Here is a 26,182-nt window from a genome sequence, read left to right on the forward strand (position 1 = left end):
GCTGCAGATTTCCATGAGAAAATGGAAAAGGGGGAACAATGGAATTATCTATGTTCCATGTTCAAAACGTCAACTTAACCATGACCACAGAAACATTTTAAAGCTGTCTGGGTCTACACAAATCGTTCACAAATCTGAAGATAGAGTGAACTGCTCGACAGGAAAGTCTATTACACTGTGTTAAATACATTTCATGTAACCTATAATGAAACTTCCGAGCTATTTTTCTCTCTCTCACTCTCTCCCTCTCCCTCTCCCTCTCCCTCTCTCTCTCTCTCTCTCTCTCTCTCCCTCTCTCCCTCTCGCCCCTACAGTGTCCTACAGTCATTTCTTCATCCCTACAATGAAGTTCTTGTGTGCTACTGTCTGAGAGAAGCCGCAGAAATGCCTTGGCGCAGGATCCGGAGACGTCATGGATTCCTGAGTGTGGGGCTTTGCAGGAAAGCCCTGAGTCTCCGACATGGACCGGCTCCAGGTTTCCATGGCAAAGGCGCACAAACAGGAGGAAACACTGAGGGAATCCCGTTATTTTACAGCATGGGAGCATTATAAACACCCAGAGCGGGGAAGGAAGCCGCTCTTGATACACACAAGTAATCCTTATAGAGCTCGAGGAAGAGGGACTTCATACCAGATCCTTTGCTGGAGCTGCTGCGGCTGCATGCTTTTTTAGAAAAGAACGGGAGTTTGCGCGCACAGCTGCTTGTGTCGCAGCTTGAAGTTTGGTCTCCTTTCGACATTTTTTTTTAACCGAAGAGAGCTTCTTCTGTTATGGTTATTAGCGGAAAGTAATTTTTATTTTTATTTCTTTTTTTTGTGCTTTTTGCTTTTTTTCTTTTCTCTCCAGATGTTTAGAGAGACTTGGATGCTGGCGCAGTACCACGCCATGAGGTCGATGGATCAAGGTACTGCTGAAGTGTTGTGATTATCTGGTAATCAAACCATTTGATTTTTAATTGATAGAGTAGTGTGACCCCCGGAGGGTTTTTATTAACTGTGTGACTATGTGGGCTGTGGTGTCATGTGTCAGTTGTCTGTCTTGTCTGTCTGTCTAAACAGTTCCAGAGATAGATCGGATGTTGATGTTTGGGATGGGGACACGCTGCTGCGGCTTTGTTTTTTTTAAGGTGATCCGCGCACAGCAGCGCGTGCCTTGGTATCGCCGGGGAAACGCCAACATATTGGGGGGAGAAACGTGGAGCCAATTAAATACAGCGGCATATCATTATATGTCATGTTACAACTTCACTTTATCGGCGCAAAATAGCAGGGTACACTTTGGATGTTAATGAAAAAGAAAGTTACTATGCGTTATATCAAACATTATATGACATCAGTGTGTGTTCTGCACATTTTGCATTACATTTTCGAGCCTGCCTGACTACTCAACTGACATTGAGGTGTGGCTAGAATTAATATATTTAGAAAAAAAAGTGCCCGAATAGGCTCTAATATCCTGACTGATATGGTAGCCTACTTTTGCTTTGCCACTGGTTGTGGTTCATGTGGATTGCACGCCCAAATGAACCCATAATCAACATTGTAGTCAAAGTTGGGATTTTTTTAATACTACGAAAAGATCGGGAAATGTAAAGTTTGCTATGTATGGGGTACATAGTGTACGTTTGTTTTGCTGACTGAGCATACAGGCTGCGCTGCGTCGCGCCGTGCGTCAATCTGGGGATTCCCTCAGGAGAGCGTTTTTATGAGCTGTAAAAGAGCGCATCTACGCGTCGTCTTTGGCTCATTGATTTCATATGATCCAATCCAACCGAGGGAACAATATGAATTCATCCATCCGTCTACCTCCTATATGAAGGACACACACACACACACACACACACACACACACACACACACACACACACACACACACACACACACACACAGACCTGGAATGATGCGTCCCGGCCCTGTTTTACCGGAGGGGCAGTCAGCACCCTGCTGCTGCGGCTGTGTCACTGTCCCGTGTCAGACACCCGGGGGCAGTAGCAGCCTGCGCACAGACACACACACACACACACACACACACACACACACACACACACACACACACACACACACACACACACACACACACACACACACACACACACACACACAGACCTGGAATGATGCGTCCCGGCCCTGTTTTACCGGAGGGGCAGTCAGCACCCTGCTGCTGCAGCTGTGTCACTGTCCCGTGTCAGACACCCGGGGCAGTAGCAGCCTGCCACAGACACACACACACACACACACACACACACACACACACACACACACACACACACACACACACACACACACACACACACACACACACACACACACACAGACCTGGAATGATGCGTCCCGGCCCTGTTTTACCGGAGGGGCAGTCAGCACCCTGCTGCTGCGGCTGTGTCACTGTCCCGTGTCAGACACCCGGGGGCAGTAGCAGCCTGCACACACACACACACACACACACACACACACACACACACACACACACACACACACACACACACACACTGTCAAAACACGCTAATCTGTTTGAAAGCTGTACATCTCTGCTTTTTTTTTTTTTTTTTTCTTCTTTCTTTATTTGACGCATCAAAGAGGAGGGGGAGGCGTGATCACACACAGAGATGAACTCGAAACTCTGTTTGCTTTCAGTGTTAAAAAAAAAAAAAATAGACCCGCCTTCATCTGAAAATAACTGCGGCGGGCTGAAACAGGAAACTTGTGCGCGGCTTCACCTCTTTGCAGGGCTCGCCGATGCATCATTTGGCACTTGCGCAGGTTCCCCATATCCAGCTCAGCCGCGTCTCTGTCTCTGTCGCTCTCAGCCTGAACTCGGAGGGAGTCGTGATAGGGGAAACAAATTGAGACAGATGACCTCTTTTTACGACGAGAAAGACCTGGAGGAAGAGCTCAGCCGAGTCAACTGCCCTGATGAGGATTTGGAGTTCGAGTACTTGTTTGAATATGAACCACCTTGCTGCGACTTCGCTGCGGGAGATCAAGGTCTGTCTTTGGGAAACCCCGAGTTGACTCCTCTCCCTCTCTTGGTTATTTGGGACTGAGATTTAAAAGCACTGTCTGGGCCTGTGAGCCTTATTCTTGTGAATGAAAACAAGAAAATCAGGAATGAAATGTGACAGGCTTCTTGATGAAGGTTCTGACATGTAGCCACATGAGAGAAAATGTCAACATGAAGAGGCCATTTTTAGCTAAAAGCTGTTTATTTTTAACAATTTGACTTAACACAACAAGATCTATGTCTACAGGTGGAGTTACTTGTGTCCTTTAGAGGTGCGCTTTGTTATTGGAATGATGGGAAATGTCTACAATTCCAACACTGATATTTTTACAAATGTCTGTTTTGTGATGATTTTTCATCTTTCTTCCCGTGCAGATGACCCCAACCTTGCACCTCACAAAGTCCTCAGCCCTGAGTCTGAGCAGGGATTCCCCCTGGAGGAGGCCTCCCCCTACGGCATCAAGTCCTGCAGTCCCTCCTACAGCACAGAAGTTCTCTCTGGGTATGAGAACCAGGAGGCCCGACACTACCTGGACAATACCCGACCTGCGGGCCTTGCCCTGAGCCCGCGGATCGAAATCACCCCCTCCCGTGAGCACTACAACCATGGCCGGGACTCCTTGCAGAACCACCACCTGAACATTAGCCCCAGACCCACCCTCACTGTGCCTGGCCATGAAAACCTTGCCTACCGTGAGCCTCAGTGCCTGAGTCCCGCCAGCAGCAACTCCTCCACCAGCTGGCACTCGGAGAGCTATTCCCCCTGGGCGTCTCCTTGTGTTTCCCCTAGCAACGGCCAGAACCCTGGAGACCTGTGCCCTAGATTACAGAACATCCACACTGGCTCCCCGCGCACCTCTCCGGGCACCTCTCCTCGCACCAGCCTAGCTGAGGACGGCTGCCTGGGACCCCGCTCGCCCTCTTCCAGACCTGGCTCCCGCTCCACCTCCCCACAGTGCAAACGCACCTACGACATGTACAGAAATCCAGGCTTAGTGCTTGGGCACCGCTCCCGCAGTCCCTCCCCCCTCGGCGCCCATGAAGATCACAACATAGGCGCCCACTATACACCCAGCAGCCTTGCCGACGCCATGAATGGCTTCGGCAATGGTCAGCCAGGCCTGGTGCCCACTAAAATAGTCAAGACGTCCAACCAGGTTTACACTCTGTACCCAGAGAACCACGCAGAAGGGAACTACTTGGTGTCCTGTGACCAGGACATAAAAGCCAAACCTGCGGCAGAGCCTATCTTTGTTATCCCCCCAATCTGGTCCAAGCCGTTGGTTTCCAGCATCTGCAGGTAAATCAGCAGGCCGGGACCTATTGCTTATGGCTAACACACCTTTCACAAAAGATACATTTCCATCTTCTAAGCAACGTGACTTTAATCATTTCCATGATTTCCATCCTTTTCTGTATCCTTCCTGTCTTGTAGCATCCCTGTGGCTTCTCTTCCCCCGCTGGAATGGCCAATCCCCAGACGCACAGACCAGTATGAGCTCCACATCGACGTGCAGCCCAAGCCACACCACAGAGCTCACTATGAGACAGAGGGGAGCAGGGGTGCAGTCAAAGCCCCCACAGGAGGACATCCTGTTGTGCAGGTACGGCCAAAACAGGATTAAATAAAGAAAGTCCTTGATTGCCATTAAGACTTGTACCAAATTGTGAATTTAACACTGCATTTAACAGCCATATGAAGGCACGTTGTCAGGTTTGTCCATTCAATTACAGTAGCCTTCCAACTGGGAGCTTGGGGCGGCCCTGATAGGAGGGCTTGCAAGTAATGGTATTTCCTACTCATTATGCACTCAGTGGTGATGGTGTTATTGCCCAGGGCCAGCTGTATGAAAATGACTTCATGTGAGTTACTCTGGATACTCTCATAGCACATTTGCTGTTTTTCATTCTCACAAATGCCTTAACCCCAGACATACAGTATGGCACACTGTAACCACCCCATAGCCTTATGAAAACCTTCAGAACGGAACTCCGGTCAGTGAGCAACACAAGCTCTCTGATTTTCATTTTTTTTTAGTAGTTTGCTGTTGTGCGCCCTCGCCCCCATGTTGTGGTTAAAAACCCACACAAACAGGCCTGTGTTCATGTCGTCCCTGACTTCCTCTTACACACTGGTTTGTTGACTGCGTGGGTCCCGTATTAGGAAGCTTACTTAAAGTGTTGTAACACTCTCTAGACGTGTGTAAAATTAAATGAATAGTGCATGGATGATTGTTCAAGAAAATTGCGAATCTGGGTCAGTCACAACATGGAATTCAAACACAGATTCAAAATTCTAAATCCTTTATTAATCCCACAATGGGGACATTGACATTGTTGCAGCAGGGGAGAGAGGAAAAAAAAAGTATAAAAGACTCTAGAGATAAACAAACAATAAATTAGTATAACTAAAAAGAATAAATTAACTTTTTCACGGCAGACATGTTGACATGTCTTAGTAGGAAAAGCACAGCTGTATTCAAAACCATTAATGATGGCTGCATTCCACTTAGGAGAGGCCCTGGTATTGTGCATGCTGACTCACTGAAACAGCTTACTGGGACACTTGATGGAATTGAGCCACTGTTAAAGCGTAACTCTCGCCAAAATACAACCTAGGGTCTTTTTGAGAATGTACCCGAGTCAAACTTACGTTTAAAAGCATATTTAAAACGGAGCTGCCACTTTTAAGATTTACCGTATTTTCATTTTTTGGTCAAATGGCCTTTTGAATGGGAGTGCTAGGGGCACTTTTATGCTAGCTTCAAAATAGCTATTTTTAAAACACTAAGAAGGCTGGACACAACATGAAACTTTGCTCGAAGTATCACCAGGGGCTCTACACCTTAATGAAAGCGTTGACAACATTCTTTGCGTACCCAGAGTTTACTAAAAAGAAGGGTTTTGAACAACTCACCGTAGCTCTTGTTGTTTCCGGCCGCAGCCATTTTGTCAGTCAAAAACAGTCGATTTCCGAATGCAACGTAACAGGGAGGAGAGTAAAGACGGAAAGCTCCTAAAGCTTAGTTCCATATAAATGCACAGATAATTCGTTGTTTTGTCGTAGGTGAAAAGCAATATTGACCTTGTAGTTGAAATAGGAGCCTCACATAAGAATGACGGATATCGACTCGTTTTGACTGCCGAGGTGGTAGCAGCCGGAAACGACATGAGCTACGGTTAGTTGTTCTTTTTAGTAAACTCTGGGTACACAAACAATGTTGTCAACGCTTTCGTTAAGGTGTAGAACCCCTGGTGATACTTCGAGCAAAGTTTCATGTTGTATCAAGCCTTCTAAGGGTTTTAAAAATCGCTATTTTGAGGCTAGCATAAAAGTGCCCCTAGCACTCCCATTCAAAAGGCCATTTGACCGAAAAACGGAAATACGGTAAATCTTAAAAGTGGTGATTCCATCCTAAATATGCATTTTGAAAGAAAATTTGACTCAGGTACATTCACAAAAGACCCTAGGTTGCATTTTGGCAAGAATTACGCTTTAAGGTTATCAATTTCAGCTGTGCTTTTCCTACTAAGACAAGTCAAAATGTCTGGTGTGAAAAAGGTCCATAGTTACAGGGTTTCCCCCAGTTTATTGCAAGCCTGGTGGCCCACTGGGCCTAAGTTGCCCCCTACCAGGCCTAAGACACTGGGAATAATGTTTGTATGTATTTTAAGACGTTTTTAAAAGCTACAGTAACAGCGGGGCGGCTCGGTTAGAAAATTAGATTTAGTCATGTTTTCAAATCTCCAGTTAGCCTTTAGCACTGACTTCATGTAGAGCCCATATGGAATCTGTCTTATAGTTTTTTGAAATTCTCAATTTCATGCATTCCATGATTCTGTGAGAAACTATTGGGCTCTACATTAATGCTGCCATCAGGCTGTGATTGGCCCCAGCTGGGCCAGGGGGGGAACTAGCCACCTGGCTAAACAACCTTTCTGGAGGAAACCCTGAGCTAAATAGACTGTTGAATTTCGAAATTGTGCCATGAGACACAGTTTTGGCTCGCTGTATCGTCCAAGAAAAGGTTCAACTTCCCTTTCTTTGGGTTACCGGGGCAACATTTCAAAGCTAATTGGGTTGCTGATAGTAGGAACTTGTTGCAAATAAAGCTTCCCTCGCTTCTTTTCCATTTTCTGCCCATCCCCGAAGGCCTCACCCTGAGGTCAGTTCTGCCTGGTTTGCCAGGCCAATCAGATGGTCAGGCCTGGCTTGCCACGGCTGCACTCCTTCACCTCGTCTTTCCCTCCTGCCTCTTCTCCTCCTTTGAGCCCTGTTTTTCCTTCTTCCTCTCTCCCTCCTTCCCTCTCTCTCTCTGTCTCTCTCTCTCTCTCTCTCTCTCTCTGAGCCTCGTACCCTCCACTTTACTTTTCCTACACTGCTTTCTGTCATGACTCACTGCTCCTGCCACTACCATGACAACGGGCTGACTGCTCACATGGCCTGTTGAGTGTTTGCAGTCAGCTTCCTCTGTTTCCCTCCGTGTGTCAGCTACCTGGATGTGGAGCCAGCACGCTCGCTCACGTTGCCATAGTTTCTGCTCACACTCGGCGGCCGGCTGCCTGGAAGTCTGTCACTTGCATTCACTCAGATGATCATTTCTAAAATGTGATTGATGCATTATGTAGTTTTTCTCGACCAATCTTGAAACAAACGGTCTTAATATGAAAAAAATACCTTCTCCAGCTCTATTGTTGTTAGTTATAATTGCTGTGGAAAGGCAATAGGACTTACTACAGTGACATTTTCCGTAGAAAGCCTTTAAAAAAAAGTTTGTGCCGTTTGTGGCACCCCCCTCTGCAACCACTTATTTTCTATGACAAACGTTATGCACGACATTGTACACACAAAAACAGCATTTATATGCATGTTGATGCTTTGTGGTTTTTGCAGGTTTCCTCAGGAGGCACTCTCAGGTTAAAAGTAACATCTCTCTCTCTCTCTCTCTCTCTCTCTCTCTATAGCTATCTCCAGTTCACAGCTTCACCTATCTGATACCTATCTGATTACTTGTATGCCAAATGTGTTAGTCAGGCTGGATGTTCATGACAGTTTCAGTCAGGACCGCTGCTAAATTCCTTTATCCGGTTCCGGAAGAGCGAGCAGGGCAAGGCCATAGGATGGGAGCTCTCTGCTGCTTTCTGTTCAAGGCTGCAGACGGAAGGCTCATGCTTTTACATGTGATGTGGGTCGGACACTGATTAGCCACCTCTGGGGGGAAGCAACATGTGGAAATGCAGAGTTAGCGGACGCTTTGAAGTGATTCTGACTGTCTTTATTGTCTGCAGTTACACGGCTACAGAGGCAAGGAGCCACTTGGTCTGCAGATCTTCATTGGTACAGCAGATGAGCGCATCCTCAAGCCCCACGCCTTTTACCAAGTCCACCGCATCACCGGTAAGACCGTTACGACCACCAGCTATGAGAAGGTCATCCACGGCACCAAAGTCCTGGAGATCCCCCTGGAGCCAAAGAACAACATGAAAGCAATGTGAGCATTTAAGAATTGTGCATTTCTGAATCATTAAACATCTTCCCACTTTTTCCAATATACATTCCCATTGGCAGTTTTGCTTACATATTTATCCTTTGTGACAGAATCGACTGTGCTGGGATCCTGAAGCTGAGGAACGCCGACATCGAGCTGAGGAAGGGCGAGACCGACGTCGGGCGGAAAAACACGCGCGTTCGTCTCGTGTTCCGTGTGCACATACCTCAGCCTGGAGGACAGCACGTCTCTCTCCAAGTGGCCTCCCATCCTATCGAGTGCTGTAAGCTGTACACCTTAAACACTTTTACGATATGCCTTTTGTGCTATTTTTTTTACCTCATCTTTGAAATCGGGTTACGAATTCCCCGCGTGTGCTTCCTGTTGCGGTCAAAATGCTAATGTTTTCATAAGTAAACAACACACTAAATTACAAAAGCGTAAAAAAAAAAACCTGTTTTTTTTACAAGATAACCATCTTGTTAATTCAGAAACGAGATAGTAAACTCGGGAAAAACAGGGCATTTTTTTTCTATTACGCTTCCATACTAAATAAACAAAAAAAGAAACCGACATTCAGTTTGGAGCTGGGCTGATAGTCCAGAGTCCTGTGCACAAAGATGTCTTTATGCAACCAGGGCTTCCATCCAGTAGGTGGGCGCTGCATGTGTCAGTGCCTGTGTATCTGTTTGTATATGTGCGCAGTAGTAAAGCCTGTGTTTGGGTACATCAGTGCATGTGTACACAGCGTTATTAAAGCACCTGGTGTTATCAAAACCCAAACAAGAAGGCCCTTTATCTGGCTTAGATTAACACCCTGGTTAAGACATAGCATTCAGCATATCAGTGACACGGGCTGCCTGCAATATGCTCCTGTCATTGTAAAAAAATAATCATCACGGCGAATACAATATCATTTATAATCGTCGTTTCCCGATCACAGAGCGGACAGAAAAACAGTTATTAACCTGTCTGTCGCAAGACAAACTTCAGAACAATTGGCGTCAGTGAAAACCAATCAAGCGTAAAGTAGCTTACAATGCCACCTGTGACACATCTGTCAGGCCCGGTGATAAGCCCACTGTGTCACTGATGGTGTGTTTGAGCAGGCAGGGCCCCTGCTGGTGTCAACCTCCTTTTTGTTTTATCCGCTCGTGGTGCAGTAGGGCGGACAAACCAGTTCAAAGGTTCAGCTCGCCTCAGTGAGTGTGGAGTTTCAGCTGAAATAATGGGTGATCATAGGGTACAACATGAGAAAGCCACACTGACATTAACTCCTCAACATACCCTATACCCCTATATTCAACCTCCATTATTACCTCTCCTCAATTGTGGGTGGTGATTGTGGAATGACATCAGCGTCCCCTCTTCTTTGTTAAACACAGTCACTTCTGGGTTACGCATTGTTTGTGCTCTTGTGAGAAATCAATACAAAGCTTTCAAATGAAGTGTTGCATGTGTTGTCCCTGCAGTTTAGGGCTGCAACTAGCCAATATTTTTATTATTGACTGATTAAGTGCTGATTACTTTTTTTGATTAATCAATGAATCTACGAAAAGTAAAAAAAAAAAAAAAACATTTGCAGCCGCATGCAGGTGACGTCTTCAAATGTCTTGTTTTGTCTGACCGACACTTTAAAGCCCAAAATATTACAAAGATATAAAATAGAGAAAAAGTTGTAAATCGTCACATTGGAGAAAGTAACAGAGGACTTTGGGCAATTTTTCACTAAGTTTGCTTGAAAAATGACTGAGCTGATTATCAAAATAGTTGCCAGTCATTTTAAAGTGAAGTGAATGCTGGTTTATGTGCTAAATGTTGCCCTTATGTGAGCGTGTGTGACAGCAGATAGACTGTAAGTGTAACACAGCACCCCTCTGTGTGTCCCGGCAGCCCAGCGTTCAGCCCACGAGCTTCCCATGGTGGAGAAGCAGGACATGGACAGCTGCTCTGTTCTGGGAGGCCAGCAGATGATCCTGACTGGGCAGAACTTCAGCTCCGATTCCAAAGTCATTTTTCTGGAGAAAACCCAGGGTGAGTGGCATCGCCAGCTCATTAGAGCCGGGCGATATGGAGAAAATGGAACATCACGATATTTCTGACGAAATGCATTAATGTCGACGTTACGGCGATATTGTAGGGTTGACTATTGGTGCTTTCACAAAATATTTACCCAATGAAAGTTTTGATACATAATCACCAATAATGTGGATATAATGACTAAGTGGGTAAAGGCAAAAAATAAAACTAGAACAGTCAGTTCAGAACATTACATCACTTTACCGTAATGCAGCCTTTAAAACCAGAAAAAGACAACACATATCGCAATATGGATATATTGCCCAGCCCTAACATTGCATCACATCATCCCCCCCAGCATCACTCACAGCCTGTGGGAGAGAGTCATTTTCTATTTTAGATTTTTATATGAGATGGCTGTTCACATGTGAAACATATAAATTAGCCAGTTATCTTGAGAAAGCCTGGGAGAAGAGAACAGTTTGTATGTACTGTGGTCGTTTGTTTTCTTTTAAATGTTTGATTTTTTCTTTTCTTCTGTTATTCGTGTATTTCTCCATATGATTTGTATATGCGAGACCGGGAGATGTCTGTTAAATAGTGATGTCTTGTAATCCCATATGGGATGTGCCGAATATTTGCAATGACACAAAGATTAAATGAAGCTAAACTAAAAACTCAACTATAGGTTGTTTGTAACATTAAAAACATGCGTTTCCCGGGAACCTAACCTATGACTAAAGCTATGAAACCTTTATGGTCTGTGCATCTGTTAGTTCTGCTATTACACAGTGTCACAGTAACACCACAACACCAGTTATAACAATGACTCGTAAGCATCTGTGTCTGTGTAACACGTTCATATACCCCCCCATCATTGTATAGATGGAGCCACGTAAGCTATTTGTATGATCCAAATGATAACGCTGCAGCCTCACTTCCTTTTGCACTTTCCTCACTGACTTCCATGATGTCTTATCGCTACTCAGATGGCCCTGTTGTTGTGTGACTATTAGTTCTGTGTGTCACGTGACGTGTCACATTGTTGTTGACACCTCTGATTGACGCCTCTCGGTGTAAGGAAAGAATAGATTTTTATGTTTGTTTGTGGCAGAGAAATGTAGCCTTTTTTCCTTTTTGTTATGTAATATTATGTTCCTTCGAAGATCGACAAGACAGTTATGTTAAAATGCTCTCTGATATTGTGACTCACTGATTCCACTGCTGTCTGAGAACTCCTCAGGCTACCTCAACTCAAACTTTCATTTTTCTCTCTCTCTCTTTTTCTCTGGGGTTCCCTGCCGCTGTGTTACGACACACAAAACCGTAATGGATAGTAAGACTGAGTCGGAAAAAAGCAATCCGACGAGGAGGGATTGCCATTGTTTTGGAGAGTTTCTGTATGACACAAAGTTCTGGACCAGTGAGAGACAGCTGCCTCTGGCTGGAGCTCCCCTGGCGCCTGTGCTCGGACAGGGAGGGCTGTACGGAGGGAGGGAAAGCTTCCCCCCCGGCCAAGGGGGATCGTTTACAAATGTGCAATACCGATACCAATACCGTGACTTCCTAATCCATACCAATTTTCTAAAACCAAAAGAAATTACACCATTACGGCTCAAATTTCGTTATTTATTTTTCAGCTCCTACTACGTGTAGTAAGGTAGAGTATTTCCTGCGTGTCTCTACGACGTGTTAACTTTAGACAGCCAATCACAAACATTATTAGATCTTGGTAGAAGCATGCTGCATGCTTACTGGCTCACTGACGCTGATGAGATTTACTCCTAAGGTATTGAAATTGGGTATTGAATGATGAGGCATTTTTCGATACTCAGTACTTCAGAGGCAATTCTCTCTGCCTAAAAAGTATTGAATTCGGGAACCCAGCCCCATAGAGGGGGAATGACGTGCAGCAAAGGGTCGCAGGTCGGTATTGAACCTGCAGCCGCTGCGGTGAGAAATGAGCCTCTGTACATGGGGCCGCCGTTCTACTAGGTGAGCAACCCAGGCGCCCCGTGCTTGGGCTTTCTCTCCAGCTCTCTCGCTCCCCGTTCCCACCTCCACACACAGTTGCCCCCAGAGGTGTATCCCTGAGAGTAGAATTGCAAACAAACACAAACACCAAGAAAGCAGTAGTCACCACGTTTTGTAAGATGTGGAGAGAGAGTTGATCATTAAAAATACATTTTGGGAAAAAAAATGTGTGGAATCCCCCTTTCTCCTGCTGACTCATTTAAGCCATGTGTTTTTAATTTGACAAAGGCTTTCCCACCTACAGCAACATTCAAACAGAACTCCCTGCCATCGTGTGTTAGGGCATGTGGAGTTTACATTTACCAGCACCGTTTAGTTTTCTACTTTTTCGCCTAAGCGACAGATTACATGTAATCTGAAGAAGTGTGATGTAACATTACATAAACCAGAATCGTTACAGACGGGAAGCAAAGCCTTCAGGTTCTCATTACTTCCCTGCTAATGTTGGTGTTTCTGTCAGCGCTGCATTGGAGAGCTGACAGGAGCCACACATAGCCACGTGTCTCTCCGATTAATAATGGATGGCTACGTGTGCGGGGTAAACCTGCAGATCACCTTTTAGCTTTGGCTGTGCTTGGTGGTGTAAGAGGAAGTGGTTTTAAAAGTGACATGAATCAAGAGGCCTTTTCATGGATGTAAAATCAGATGTTGCTAGACAGACGTTACAGTGGCTACAAATATACTACATATAACTGTATTTGAATTCTACATTTGTAAAATACAAACAGCTCTGAATGAGCTAATTCTTCATTGTTTGCGATTCAGCAATTTCCAAACGTACAGGCTAAAGACTTGCAGAGTTTTACCACCGTCTAGTACATCTTGAAACAATCAACCTTACTGACTTTATTGCGGAGTTAATTGCCACGTTGTTTAAGGCTCGGTTTTCACTTTCTCTCGTTTTCTTTTCTAGATGGGCAGCAAATCTGGGAAATGGAAGCAACAGTGGACAAAGACAAGAGCCAGCCTGTATGTATTACAGTATAATACGACTGTTTGTTAAATACTCTTATGACACCTGTAAAACACACCAAACGGGTCAGCTGTCATGATTCATAATTCAAAGCACGAGGTCTCTTTAAGAACATAGAGCATTGTCTTGCAGAGTATGCTGTTTGTGGAGGTGCCGTCCTACCGAGACTCGTCTGTCTGCCATTCTGTCAAAGTCAACTTCTACGTCATTAATGGCAAGAGGAAGCGCAGCCAGCCTCAACATTTCACCTACACACCGCTGGCATGTAAGAATGCTGCTCAGCCTCTTTAGCACAATGTGGGATTTGAATGTAAAGTGATAATAATAATTATTGTCATGAGTTTACTGGAAATCTCAGTAGGTAATGCTTTTTAAAGTACGCACTACTTCCTCTCAGAATGTTTGCAATCATAGCTGCTACACGATTAAAGGCTCCACATTCGGTCAGTATACAAAGATGGCTTCTCGACTTACAGTACAGGCCAAAGGTTTGGACACACCTTCTCATTCAAATGCGTTTCCTTTTTATTTTCATGACTATTTACATTTTAGATTCTCACTGAAGGCATCAAAACTATGAATGAACACATATGGAATTATGTACTTAACAAAAAAGTGTGACATAACTGAAAACATGTCTTATATTTTAGATTCTTCAAAGTAGCCACCCTTTTTATTAATAAGGGAAAGAATTCCACTAATGAACCCTGACAAAGCACAAATGTGAAGGTAAAACCATTTCAGGTGACTACCTCATGAAGCTCATTGAGAGAACACCAAGGGTTTGCAGAGTTTTCAAAAAAAGCAAAGGGTAGCTACTCCGAGGAATCTAAAATATAAGACATGTTTTCAGTTATTTCACACTTTTTTGTTAAGTACATAATTCCATATGTGTTCATTCATAGTTTTGATGCCTTCAGTGAGAATCTACAATGTCAATAGTCATGAAAATAAAGAAACACTATGAATGAGAAGGTGTGTCCAAACTTTTGGCCTGTACTGTACACATAGCAAATATGGAGAAAACAGAACCAGGCAAATATCCAAATCAAATCCAAAGGGAGGGGTTTTAGGGATGGGGGAAGGGTGAGGCAGAAATGATTATTATTTATCCATTTTTTATTTGTTTTGTTTTATTGTTTTCTCATGTAGTTGATAGCTGATTTTATATTATATCAATGCATGTACATTTGTGAATATAGTTGGCGATCCATTAAGTTGTAACCTCACCTTATATCATTTTATGTAAATAACAATTGATCACAAAAAAAGCAATGTTTACACTCATCTCTTTGATTTCTTTTCAGCTCCATCCATCAAGACAGAGCCCCTAGATGAGTATGAAGCGGACCACATGGGTTTTGCCATGCCTCAGATCTTGGGCTTATCCCCTCATTCCTACTACCATAACCCGCGCAGCGTCCTCCACCCAGACAACGGCCTGGTCTCCGGCATGGCCTGCCAGCGTCTCAGCTCCAGCCTTCCCAGCCAAGACGGGCGTTTCCAGCAGCAGAGCCCAGCCATCGTCTACTCCCGCGGGGGCAAGAGTCTGAGCGGCAGCCCTGGCCTTTATCAGCAGACTGGAGGGATGATGCCTGACCCCCACCGGTCGGTGCTGGTCCACACGGGCTCCCCGGCTCAGTCTGTAGGTCCCATCGGTGCGGGCCAGCACCCTTCCATCATCCAGTTCTCCCCCATAAACCACCACCTGCTCCGGGGAGAAGAGCCTCAACCTCTCTCCGCTCCGCAGCCTGACAGCCAGCAGATCATCTACTGCGATGGCTACTCCCCACAGGCAGCCGCCGCCCACTCACCCACACCCCCCCAGGCTCAGGCCCAGGCGCAGGCAGTGAACCACCCTGCTCAGCACTATCCCACTGTGATCCAGCAGCAGCCATACGCGCAGAAGACGCAGCAGAAAGGCCGGGCTCCGCCCGGCACGGGGCAGATGGAGGCTCCAGGAGACGGACAGAGGAGGGTGACGGTCAAGGAGGAGAACTTGGACCAGGCCTACCTAGATGATGGTGAGTGTAAGTTCATGCTTTTATACTCTGCGTGAGTGGGATCACATAACATGTTTGTGTTCACATTGTGTGTCTTATCGGCGTAATGGGGTTAAAACATAGGCAGGCAGACAAGTGATGAATATGTGCAATTCCCTTTTTAAAGAAAGAGATCGATGATAAGACAGAGATCAGACAGAGATCTGACTTTTCCTAAGAACAATTCAAGGATATTTACAGTATGATCTACGCGATGTAGTATCCCTCTGAACAAAGCCAACAGAAAAGACTCGCACTGTTAAAACAATCCTCGACAGGAGCTGGAGTTATGTTCCACTCAAGGTGGAAATAACAGGGATTATGAGTCATGTGTTTGTACTTACTCTTGTCAACCCCATTACCCTCTGACAGAATGAATGTCAGGCCACATCCAGCAGCAGGCGGGAGGTTAAACCTCTTCCTTACTTTGGTTAAAGGTTCTCTAAACTGTATTATGTTTTTTCAGGACAATGCCTCTGAAAGGGGTACCGTATTTTTCTAATCTTTAGTCCGTGTCAGCAAGGTGAGCTTCAAGGCGCTGGCACACCAACCCGATTATCGGCCGTCGGACAGTCTGGCGAAGCCGGTGACTCGAGTCTGTCCGGTGTGTTTTAGCCTTGCTAGCCTTTGACTAGCGAATCAGTGCTTCTTCCACAAGAAGAAGCCCGAGAGCTGACAACGCCAGTGTCTTCTTATTACTCGCCATGGTATTTTCCTCCGTTCAGCGAGTCATGACAAGAGCGATCCTTGTTGACTACTATCAACACTCTGTGATGACGACGGCGTGCTCTGTGTTTACTAGGTCTAGAGAGATGTTCCGTCATTTCCGGTACAGATTAGCGCCGCCTGCTGTTACAGAGACGTATTACGTCACCCTCAGAACGTATTCTCAAGATCGGCGTCGCTTCGGTGTGTTCCGAGGCACTTTTTTGAGAGACGGGAGCCGAATGATCAGTCCGACTGTCTTTTTCTGTGTGTCAGAGCCTTTAAAGGCAGTTTGAGTTGTCATCACGTCGCCGCATTCAACAATGTTGCTGGTCGCAGGAGTTCGTCTGGCACGCCACACATCAGGAAATCAGCTTTTCTCTCTCCTTCACATTAAGGACAGCGAGGGAGTGAGAAAAAAATTGTCACTCTCCTGATCGCCTGGACATGTTGACACTGTTATGAAGTTAAAAACAACTTCCATGGCAACCATTGTCAAACAGTGGAACGGGCTGCCTGGGAGAGCTGGGGAAAGCCTCTTTGTTTGTTATAGTTGGCCGGGGCTTCTCCTTGGCCTTACGCCCCTCGATTCTGTGGGGGAACCCACCAGAGGATTATTATTATTTTTTTATTTTTTTTCGACTGCACGATTCTGCCAATCTGGCACAAGAAAGTCCTATTTGCAGCTGCTCTTCTCTAGAAATCCAGCCTGATCCCTGTAAGATAGCGGGAGGGTGGAGGGTAGGGGAAAGGAAAAGGGAAGGGTGTGTGTGTGTGTGTGTGTGTGTGTGTGTGTGTGTGTGTGTGTGTGTGTGTGTGTGTGTGTGTGTGTGTGTGTGTGTGTGTGTGTGTGTGTGTGTGTGTGTGTGTGTGTGTGCGTGTGCGTGTGTTTAATGGAAAAAATGAAACAAAGAAAAAGGGCCAGCAATGGAATTTGTGTTTCTTGGATGGAACTTGCAGGGTTTCCCTCCACAGTAAACAGCAACAGGGCTGTGGGGTTGTGAATTAACAGGGAGTCAGAGGAACAGTCAAACTGGGCCTCCTGTTTGATCTTCCCATGATTAGGGATGGGTATCGCCAAGGATTTCCCGAATCGATTAGATTCCAATTCACAAGGTCCCGATACGGTTATTTTCAATTCAGTGTCAATTAGGTTATAGGAGTTTCAGTCACAATGCCAGTTTTGCATGCGAAAGAGGTTCTCTGAGAACCTTTGCTGTAAATTGTACAAGCAAGAAGCAACCCTGAAATAGTTTTTAGAATGCACCAGGTGACCAAGAAGTGACCCCCAAAAAGGTTGTATAAAGTACCTTTTACTTAAACATCCATCATGGATTTCTGGATTTTATGAATCAATATCAGATCACTCACAAACACTCAAGCAAAGATAATTTAAACCAAGCCCTACCCATCATCAGATGGTGCGTCCCAAAGTGCCTCTGCATCCTTGTTCAATTTCAGTTTTTGTTTTAAATAGCGCTTTACCTTCTTTTTGGAAATCTTAAAAAAAAAAAAAAAAAAAACTTAAAGCAGAATTACCAGCTACTTTAAAGGTGCTCCAATGTCACGCGTTTTTTTTAGGCTACAACATTTTTTGTCACATACAGCAAACATCTCCTCACTATCCGCTAGCTGCCTGTCCCCTGAAAACACTGTAAAAAACAAAAAAAAATGCGGTCTCTATAGACAGCCAAGGCTCCAAAAAACAAAGTGGCCAACCTACACCACTAAACATAACAAAGGGTGTTCCAGCCAGTAACTGACAAGAAGGATTTGGGGGTGGGGATTAGTGCCATGGATGGATTAGTGCGCGGAAGGGAGGGGGAGGGGACGGGATGATGAGGAGGGAGGGGCGAGCGACAATACTTTGAACGTCAACAAGAAGTGACGTCTCCCAACATCGCCTAGAGCACCTTTTAATTGCCTTCATTTATCCAGAGAACTGCAGGTGATTTTATTATTTTAAAACTACAATATAATAATGCCACATCCCTGAATGTTAAAAGCGTAATGCATTACCAGTTGCAGTTGGATGGTCTGCCCCCCTGCTTATCCTCCTCCAGGTGATAATCCACCCCCACACATTGTACGATCTACTTCAATGAGGAAAAAAAAGGGGGGGACTTCCCGATATTGAAAACGTATTTTTTTCACAGAGGCTGAGAAGTTATGTGAAGTCAAAAATCCCCTCTGTGTTTGACTGCAAAGGTGTTGATCCAGGACCACAAAACAATCATTTAAGTTGGGACCATCAAAACACATTTTCACCAAAGTGAAATTGTCAACATTACTCATCGAGACGCGCGTTTCAGTCTGTAGTCATTTGTGAAAAGAGGGTTATGCCACATCCTGGTATCACCCCAGTGTTGTGGTCGATAACTGTCACATCTAAACATGCCTGAACTGTGTCAACTTTAGTGAAGAGTGTTAAATGAAAGTCAGGTATTTCATTTTGTGCCAAAACGTGGCTCATCATCTCCCACGCAGAGGGCTTTTATCTGCAGCCCTCACACAAGTTCCCATGCCTCCATTTGGTGCTCAAACAAGACACTGTCTGTTGATAAATATAAATATCAATCTGTTCAACTGAAGAAAAAAAAGATACCTGTGGGTAGGGCTGCTCAATTATTATTTTGGTCATTATTGAAATCACGATTATTTAACATGATTACTCATTGACTTTTGGAAAGATGTTGCATTTATTGAAGTTAAAAAAACAAACAGTGAAACAGATTAAACAAATCAACAGTGAAAACACCTCGAACTGTGAAATTTCCCTTTATACTTTACCCGTTTGAATTCCCCTTCGGGACACAAAATAATAAGAGTTTACTTGCAAAATGTGATGTGCGAAACAATCGTTTTTCTCGATTATATTGTTTTTATTATTGTTAGGAGCCGAAATCGCAATTAGAATTCAATGAATTGCACAGCCCTACCACTACCTTGCCTTTGGACCACAAAGGTCCAGAACGTCTACCACAGAGTTTGTGAAAATAGCAAAAGGGCCTCGGGCATAGTCTCCGAATGCTGAGAGTGACAGATTTAGTGGGTGTGGAATAAAGCCCAGAGGCAGTGGAGCAGGTGGAATTGTTCCAGCAGGTAGAGATCAGGGCCGGGAGAGATAAAGCACACAGCAACAGCCCGGTGGACACGCATTAGTCTCAGCTCACTTCCATCCCATTTGAAAGGCTTGATCAAATACACAACCTAGCTGTATCCACACGGGGCTACGGCCGTATTGAGGTGCGCGTGACAACTGCTTTCAACCAGGGGCGTAATTTCTTTTTAGTTCATGGGCAATTTACAGCCCGATTTGATCTCAAGTGGGCCGGACTAGTAAAACCACTTCAGCAAGATCAGATACCCTATCTGCCAACCCTGTCTTGTCAGGCTGATGTTGGCAATGTTGGTATTAGGGCCATTCTAGGAAAAGATACGGAGTGGGGGGAGGGGGGCTAATAATCCCAGGAAAAAAAAGTCCCAATTTATGAGATTAAAGTCGTAAATTTACAGGAAAAAACTCGGATATTCTCTGGCATTAAAGTGGTAAATTTGGAGATTACTTCTCTGCAATTTTTCACACTTTGCGAAGTCACCCATTGGGACTAATTGGACCCTATGGCAGGCCGGTTCTGGCCCGCGGGCCGTATGTTTGATATCCTGCTTTAGACACTTACTGTATATTGATACATTTACAGTGTACAGTTAGTTTGTTCGTGGGTGTAGATTTTGGCTTTGTCAGCCTCTTAAAGATATTCTATAAAGCAAAACTCATATGTCCATGTGTACGGTTCAGGATGCATCAGTTGCTGTAATAGTTCCCTCAGTCCATACTTTATTCCGAATGCATTTACACTGTAAGACAGGGAGGCCAAAGTCCACAGTTTCTTTACAGCAAGACTGTGAGGCTGCACTTAGCCACAGTGATGCTTTGAGCTAATGCTAACATGCTGATAATAAGCTGGTGTAATGTTCACCATACCATGTTCACCATCTAACATTAACTAATAAGTTCCAAAGAGAAAGTACAGCTGACGGGAATGTCATTAGCTTTGCAGGTATTTGGTCATAGACCAAAGTATTGGACAAATTGAAATCCTGACCTGTTGGCGCTAGTTGAAAAGTCAGGTTATCACCATTGTTATGACAATTCATCCTGAGGGTAACATCAATGTGTGTACCAAATATTACAACAATCCATTGAAGAGTTGTCGAGACATTTTCCTCAAAACAACAAATGGAATGGAAAAGTTACAGGATCCCCAAAGTTATTTGAATTTATCCTCTGGGCACCATGAATGTCTGTACACATTTCATGGCAATCCACCAAGTAATTGTTGAGATATTTTTAGTCCAAAGTGGTGAATTGACCAACCAACCAACCAATCAACCAACCAACCAACCAACCAAAAGAAGACATTGCCATCCCTGGAGTTATGCCACTAGAACTAAAATGTATTGTATGTAGTGTATGTACTAAAATGTATTTATCAGCTCATCTGGATTAATCAAACAAAGTGGGTATCTAAATCCCCTCTCTCTGTTTCTATAGACAGTGTTGCTGAACTGTGTTGGAGGGATAATAAAACAAAGTAAGAGGGAATGTTGTACTAAAAAGACAGTAACATTTGTTTCAGCTAACCGTGGCTCCTCACAGTACCTCCATTTGAACTTTGGAATACATTCCTGCAGAGTGACAGAGGTATCTTCCTTTAGAATCCTATAAGAAAGGAATCTCTTCACAGCCAGTGTAGAGAGAAGGAACAATAACCGTGACCAGTGACTCTTTCACTGTGCATGTGCGCATTATCTGAAGACAAACACTGGAGCACTGACACACCAGATCTGTGGTGAGATTGGTGGTTAGCTGTGAGTCCACTCTCTACTTTCTCTTTTTTTTTTTTTTTTTTTTTTGCTTCTCAGCTTCATGCTGTCATTACAATCCCTCGTCGGCCATGAGCATACTGTACACCCTTCTGCACACAAACACGTATACTGTATTAACATGCAAATACTTGCAGACACAAACACACACACACACACATTCCAGGTCGCAGCAGGCAGTGTGCAGCGACTGAGTTAGCTACTGTACAGGGCATCTGTCTCTCTCTCTCTCCTCTCCCAATCGCTTGGTAAACAGTGCAGCTCATTGGTGCAGAACTCAGGAGCCAGACACTCACCTATTGAATAGACTGGCCTGAGTGTTCCCCAAGCCAGCCTCAAACAGCCGGTCCGTGCCAACCCTTCATTAGATTCAGTAAAGCCCCACTGTATGTTGCCCCACTGCGGCGCTCCTGCTGCTTCTGTAAGCTTGTTTTATGCTCAGGAAAAAAAATCCTGTGGCACCGTTGGGGGAGATGAAAGTTTCTTTAAGGCATTAGGTGTCAGAGGGAATTCCACTACAGACTAAAATAAACAGGGACGCCGATGTTGTGACGACAGCAGAGCACCCGGTTTGGCTGCTCCTGCAGTTTTTGCAACCCTCAGATGCCGCTCCGGCTATAAAATGTGCTCAGTGTTGAGCTGCTGTAACGGGCAGTTTTTCTCTCACATCTGCAAGTGATCAGATCAGAAAAGAGAGACGAGACAAAGGTTGGCTCGTTGGATAGAAGAGGATGTCGGTCCCATTGCTTAATTAGATTTCATAGCACTTTGCTGCAGTTGTTGGTGCTACTTTGTCATTTCAATTAGAAATAATAATTTTCTATCCATTGGTCCCTGTATTTACACCTCCTAACTGCTAGTCCTAAATAAGAATTTGCCATCATCTTGAAACAGTTTTGAGCTAGTTTTGGGGCACTCTGTTCTGCCCTTCCATAATCTCTCATCTGCTTAGATGTGTGGGCTGTGCGTGAGATGGTGTCTGGTTTCATTTTACATGTTTTAAAAGTTGCACCCTTTGCCTTTGCCACTATGTAAAGTTTCTCTAGGTTCAGGAATCAGGTTATCACCATTGTTATGACAATTCATCCTGAGAGTAACATCAATGTGTGTACCAAATATTCATTAAAGAGTTGTCTAGACATGTTCCTCAAAACAACAAATGGAATGGAAAAGATAAAGAATCAGTTATTTGAATTTATCCTCTGGGCACCATGAATGTCTGTACACATTTCATGGCAATCCACCAAGTAATTGTTGAGATATTTTTAGTCCAAATTGGTGAATTGACCAACCAACCAACCAACCAACCAACCAAACAAGACATTGCCATCCCTGGAGTTATGCCACTAGAGTGGGTAAAATGTATTTGTCAGCTCATCTGGGTTAATCAAACAAAGTGGGTATCTTCCAAAGTTAGTTTTGTTAGTGTGAAATCCCCTCTCTCTGTTTCCCCTTTTCCTTTGCCACTATGTAAAGCGAGGCTTAAAATAGAGCTGACACAAGCCCACTAAATAAAGTTTCTCTACCTCTAAAATAAGGCCGTGCAAGGCAGCAACCATTAGTATTTTGAACAACTGATGATTCTTTCAGTCGTGAATGATCTTAATTTATCTAATCTTAAAATTTTTCATCTTTCATTAATCCTGTTGAGTTTAAGGGAATTAGTTTGACTTATTATCGTTCTTGCTAAGAGTTAGAATAGAATGAGAAGTTTGTTGATTATAAGGCTACAGCCAGCAGCCAATTAGCTTAGCTTAGTTTAAAGCTATAATCTGTAGTTTCTGTCGCCCCCATGAGGAATTCTAAGTAATGACAACAAAATTGAAGGCGCATCCACATGATACAAGCCTTCCGTGATCGCGAACAGCCCCCACCCCTCCTCCACGCAGTTGCTAGTAGCCGAGGAGGACACGGAGGATTAAAAAAAAAAACATGACGGACTCTTCGGAAGAGGTAATTTTGAGTTTCTGCGCGCAAAAGTCGCCGGACGACACAATCTTCTTAACATAGCCATACTGAGAAATACAGAGAAATACAAACGGTTATGCACTAATGCTTTAAAGACTGAAAACGGGGGAAACAGCAAGCCTGACTCCGTCCAAAAAAAAATAAAAAATGCTACCGGCACTTCTAAAGCTCACTAATTAACACATTATTTTTTGTTTCTTTTCAAAAATGAGCCAAGCTAAATTAAGCTAATCTGCTGCTGGCTGTAGCTTCCTATTTAGTGTACAGATAGTGGATATCCAGCTTCTAATCTGACTCGGCAAGAAATATGGCAAAACGTGTATGCCAATAACTTTTTTACAAACAGCTAAATGCACCATCAATGCTGATATTCCGATTTTACCAATTGCCACGGTTACAAAATCACACACACGATATGCTCTGTAGTGGCTTGGTTACAGGCAAAAAGCTTTTTTGGCTCACTGTGAAATACTTATATTACTCATCGACCCTAATGGGTTCCCCGATGCACAGTGGAAGTAGTGGCACCGGCCTATAATGTCTCCTACTTTCAGTGTACCCAGCCAGCCAGCCAGCCAGCCAGCCAGCCAGCCAGCCAGCCAGTTAGCCAGTCAGCCAGCCAGTCAGTCAGCCAGCCAGTCAGCCAGCCAGTCAGCCAGCCAGTCAGCCAGCCAGCTAGCCAGCCAGTCAGTCAGCCAGCCAGTCAGCCAGTCAGCAGGATTCCAGGCCTGGACTCCCAGATAAACACCAGTCACACAGACTCCTTATTCCTTCCTGATGATACTTACATACTTACATACTTTCACTTAAGGAACATTTTGAATGCAGGGCTTTTACCTGCATGTTTACAGTGTGGTGTTAGTACTTTTACTTACATAAAGGAACTGCATACTTCTTTTACCACTACCTGTTACTATAAATGTGACTTTATGTCTGTGTTTAAACAGAGGTAGTTTCACTTCCTCTTCACGTTACCTCTTGGATGCCAGTGGTTATTTTATCAGCACATACACAACATAGCTTGAAATACTTACAGTACATGTTGGCAAAAAGTAAGGAATGTCAATATTTAATTCAAATTTTAGTTTGAATGCTTTACCCCCCCCAGCACATCGTGGTTCTATTTTTAAAACAATGACACAGACAGTTTCCATTTCAACCCCCATCCTCTTCTGTTGATGTGTATACACACACACACACTTTCAATCATCCGAGCAACAGGCAGTCACCGCTGACCAGCTCTTGCGTTGCCCTGCCTCTAGTGGTTCCTCCACATTAATGCAGCCTTCGTCTGCCTTCCATCCACGCCCTGCGCACTGATGTCCAAAAAAATCTGATCCTCTCTGTCAACAGTATTTCAGGAATATAATCAATTTCACATTTTAATGCTGGCTGTTTTAACACCATTATTATTATTATTATAATTATTATCAATTGATTGTGTTGCCGTCTAACATCCCTCTCTTTCTTTGTTTTTCAGTGAATGAAATCATAAGAAAGGATCTGACGGGCGTTCAGGCCAGAGGGCAGACATAGAGGACAGACCGGAATGGGAAATGACGACAACGTCTCTCACTCACAGACAGACAGACAGACACAGACACACACACACACACACACACACACAGACAGTCTTCAACCTTCCACTGGTGACGCACATCCACCAGAAATCAGACCTTCTCTTCCTTCGTTTTCTTTAGCCACAGAAATAGAAATATCAACTCCCGGCTGCTGTGCTTGCTTTGGATGCTTTCCTGCAATAAACCGTCTCGTTTGACAAACACAATAATTCATTTGACCCATAACGTCTGTCACCCACACCCAGCAGCAGGTCTCCAACCAACCAATGAGAAACAACAGGTAAATGTGCCTTAACTTTTAGAGTTTTTTGATTTGTTTGGATGCAGTTTGTTGAGTACAGAGATGAAACAAAATAAAGCATTAGCCATATTCTGTCAGGCAATAAAGCTCACACCTGTTTGCCTCCCACGTGTGCCTCATATCGGTGAATGACAGTTATGTAGCGTCATTTTGAAGTAAAGTGTTTGGTCAACAGCTTGTATTTTCCTACCAAAAATTCAACCCAATTACAATACTATCGCGTGTGTCTTGTGGCCAACAGCGTGCCATTCATTCTTCTTGCACAGTGTGTACTACACGCTGTGTGTAACTTCATGTGTTTGACATGAAAATATTGCCCGAAGCTTTCATGCTGATCATCTCATTTTAAGTGCAGTTTTCTAATGGAATTGAAGCGCACACTGCCTTAACCATACACAAATGAACTATTGTGACACCTCCTAATATGCACTGTTTTCAATAACAGGGGGTCAATGTAATTTCTTTTATATATATATATATATATATAAAAAATATTTGAGTCATGTGAATAATGTACCATTTTATATTTTAACAAAAATATTGCATTATATTCAGGTTATAATGCCAAAGTGGCTTCACAGGGGCCTGACATGCTCCAGCCACAGCATGGCTCTGCAGTTTTTAAATGCTTTCTATGCCCAAGTAGATTTTTTTATTTTCTTCTTTCAATCTTGCATTGAAAAGGATTTAAAAATGTCTTCTTAAGTCTGGCTCGTGCAAGCTGAAGTAAGAGATTTTGTACTCTCAAATTTTTTAAATGGTTTTCTTGCTCTCTTTTTTAATCAAATATGTTTGTTTGTCTCAAACCAAATATTCCAACGCTTATACTGTGCGTATAGTGATGTGTATAGTTGAATTTCATAGGCTCCATGCCTGCCCATGCAGACGCTTAATGCTTGCTGATGTAAAGAGCATCCATTTTATTTCCTGTAATTATCATTATAATGTATACACACTGTAAGCACAGTAGGGAAACAGTGTGTATATGTGCTAAAACTGTTTGCTTTGATGAAGAAAAAGCTGTAGTTATTAAAACAATATATATTTTTTTTAATATTTCACTGAGTGAATTGGAGTACATTAAAAGTGCCATTTGTATGATTGTAAAGAGGACAAAATGTTGCAAGTGAAGTAAAGCGGTAAAAACATAATAGAAGTTAAAATGTAAGACTGAATCTTAAAT

General features: G+C 44.0%; 1 protein-coding gene across 3 annotated transcripts; it reads left to right on the forward strand.

Annotated features, from left to right (window-relative positions):
- Positions 1 to 422: 422 nt before the first annotated feature.
- nfatc2a (nuclear factor of activated T cells 2a) lies at positions 423 to 25,498 on the forward strand. 3 transcript variants are annotated; one of them, XM_028583110.1, is made up of 11 exons: positions 423 to 905; positions 2,808 to 2,985; positions 3,377 to 4,301; positions 4,437 to 4,605; positions 8,291 to 8,493; positions 8,601 to 8,773; positions 10,384 to 10,524; positions 13,457 to 13,512; positions 13,649 to 13,781; positions 14,824 to 15,546; positions 24,599 to 25,498. In XM_028583110.1, the coding sequence occupies exons 2-11, from the start codon at positions 2,853 to 2,855 to the stop codon at positions 24,652 to 24,654; spliced, it is 2,712 nt and encodes a 903-aa protein (XP_028438911.1). In that variant the 5' UTR covers positions 423 to 905; positions 2,808 to 2,852; the 3' UTR covers positions 24,655 to 25,498. The 3 variants fall into 3 exon arrangements, with proteins under 3 accessions (XP_028438911.1, XP_028438914.1, XP_028438913.1); XM_028583113.1 differs by lacking the exon at positions 2,808 to 2,985; XM_028583112.1 differs by lacking the exon at positions 423 to 905 and having other exon boundaries at positions 2,738 to 2,985; positions 14,824 to 15,540.
- Positions 25,499 to 26,182: the final 684 nt, after the last annotated feature.

The sequence above is a fragment of the Perca flavescens genome, chromosome 7, assembly GCF_004354835.1.
Source record: "Perca flavescens isolate YP-PL-M2 chromosome 7, PFLA_1.0, whole genome shotgun sequence".
NCBI lineage: Eukaryota > Metazoa > Chordata > Actinopteri > Perciformes > Percidae > Perca > Perca flavescens.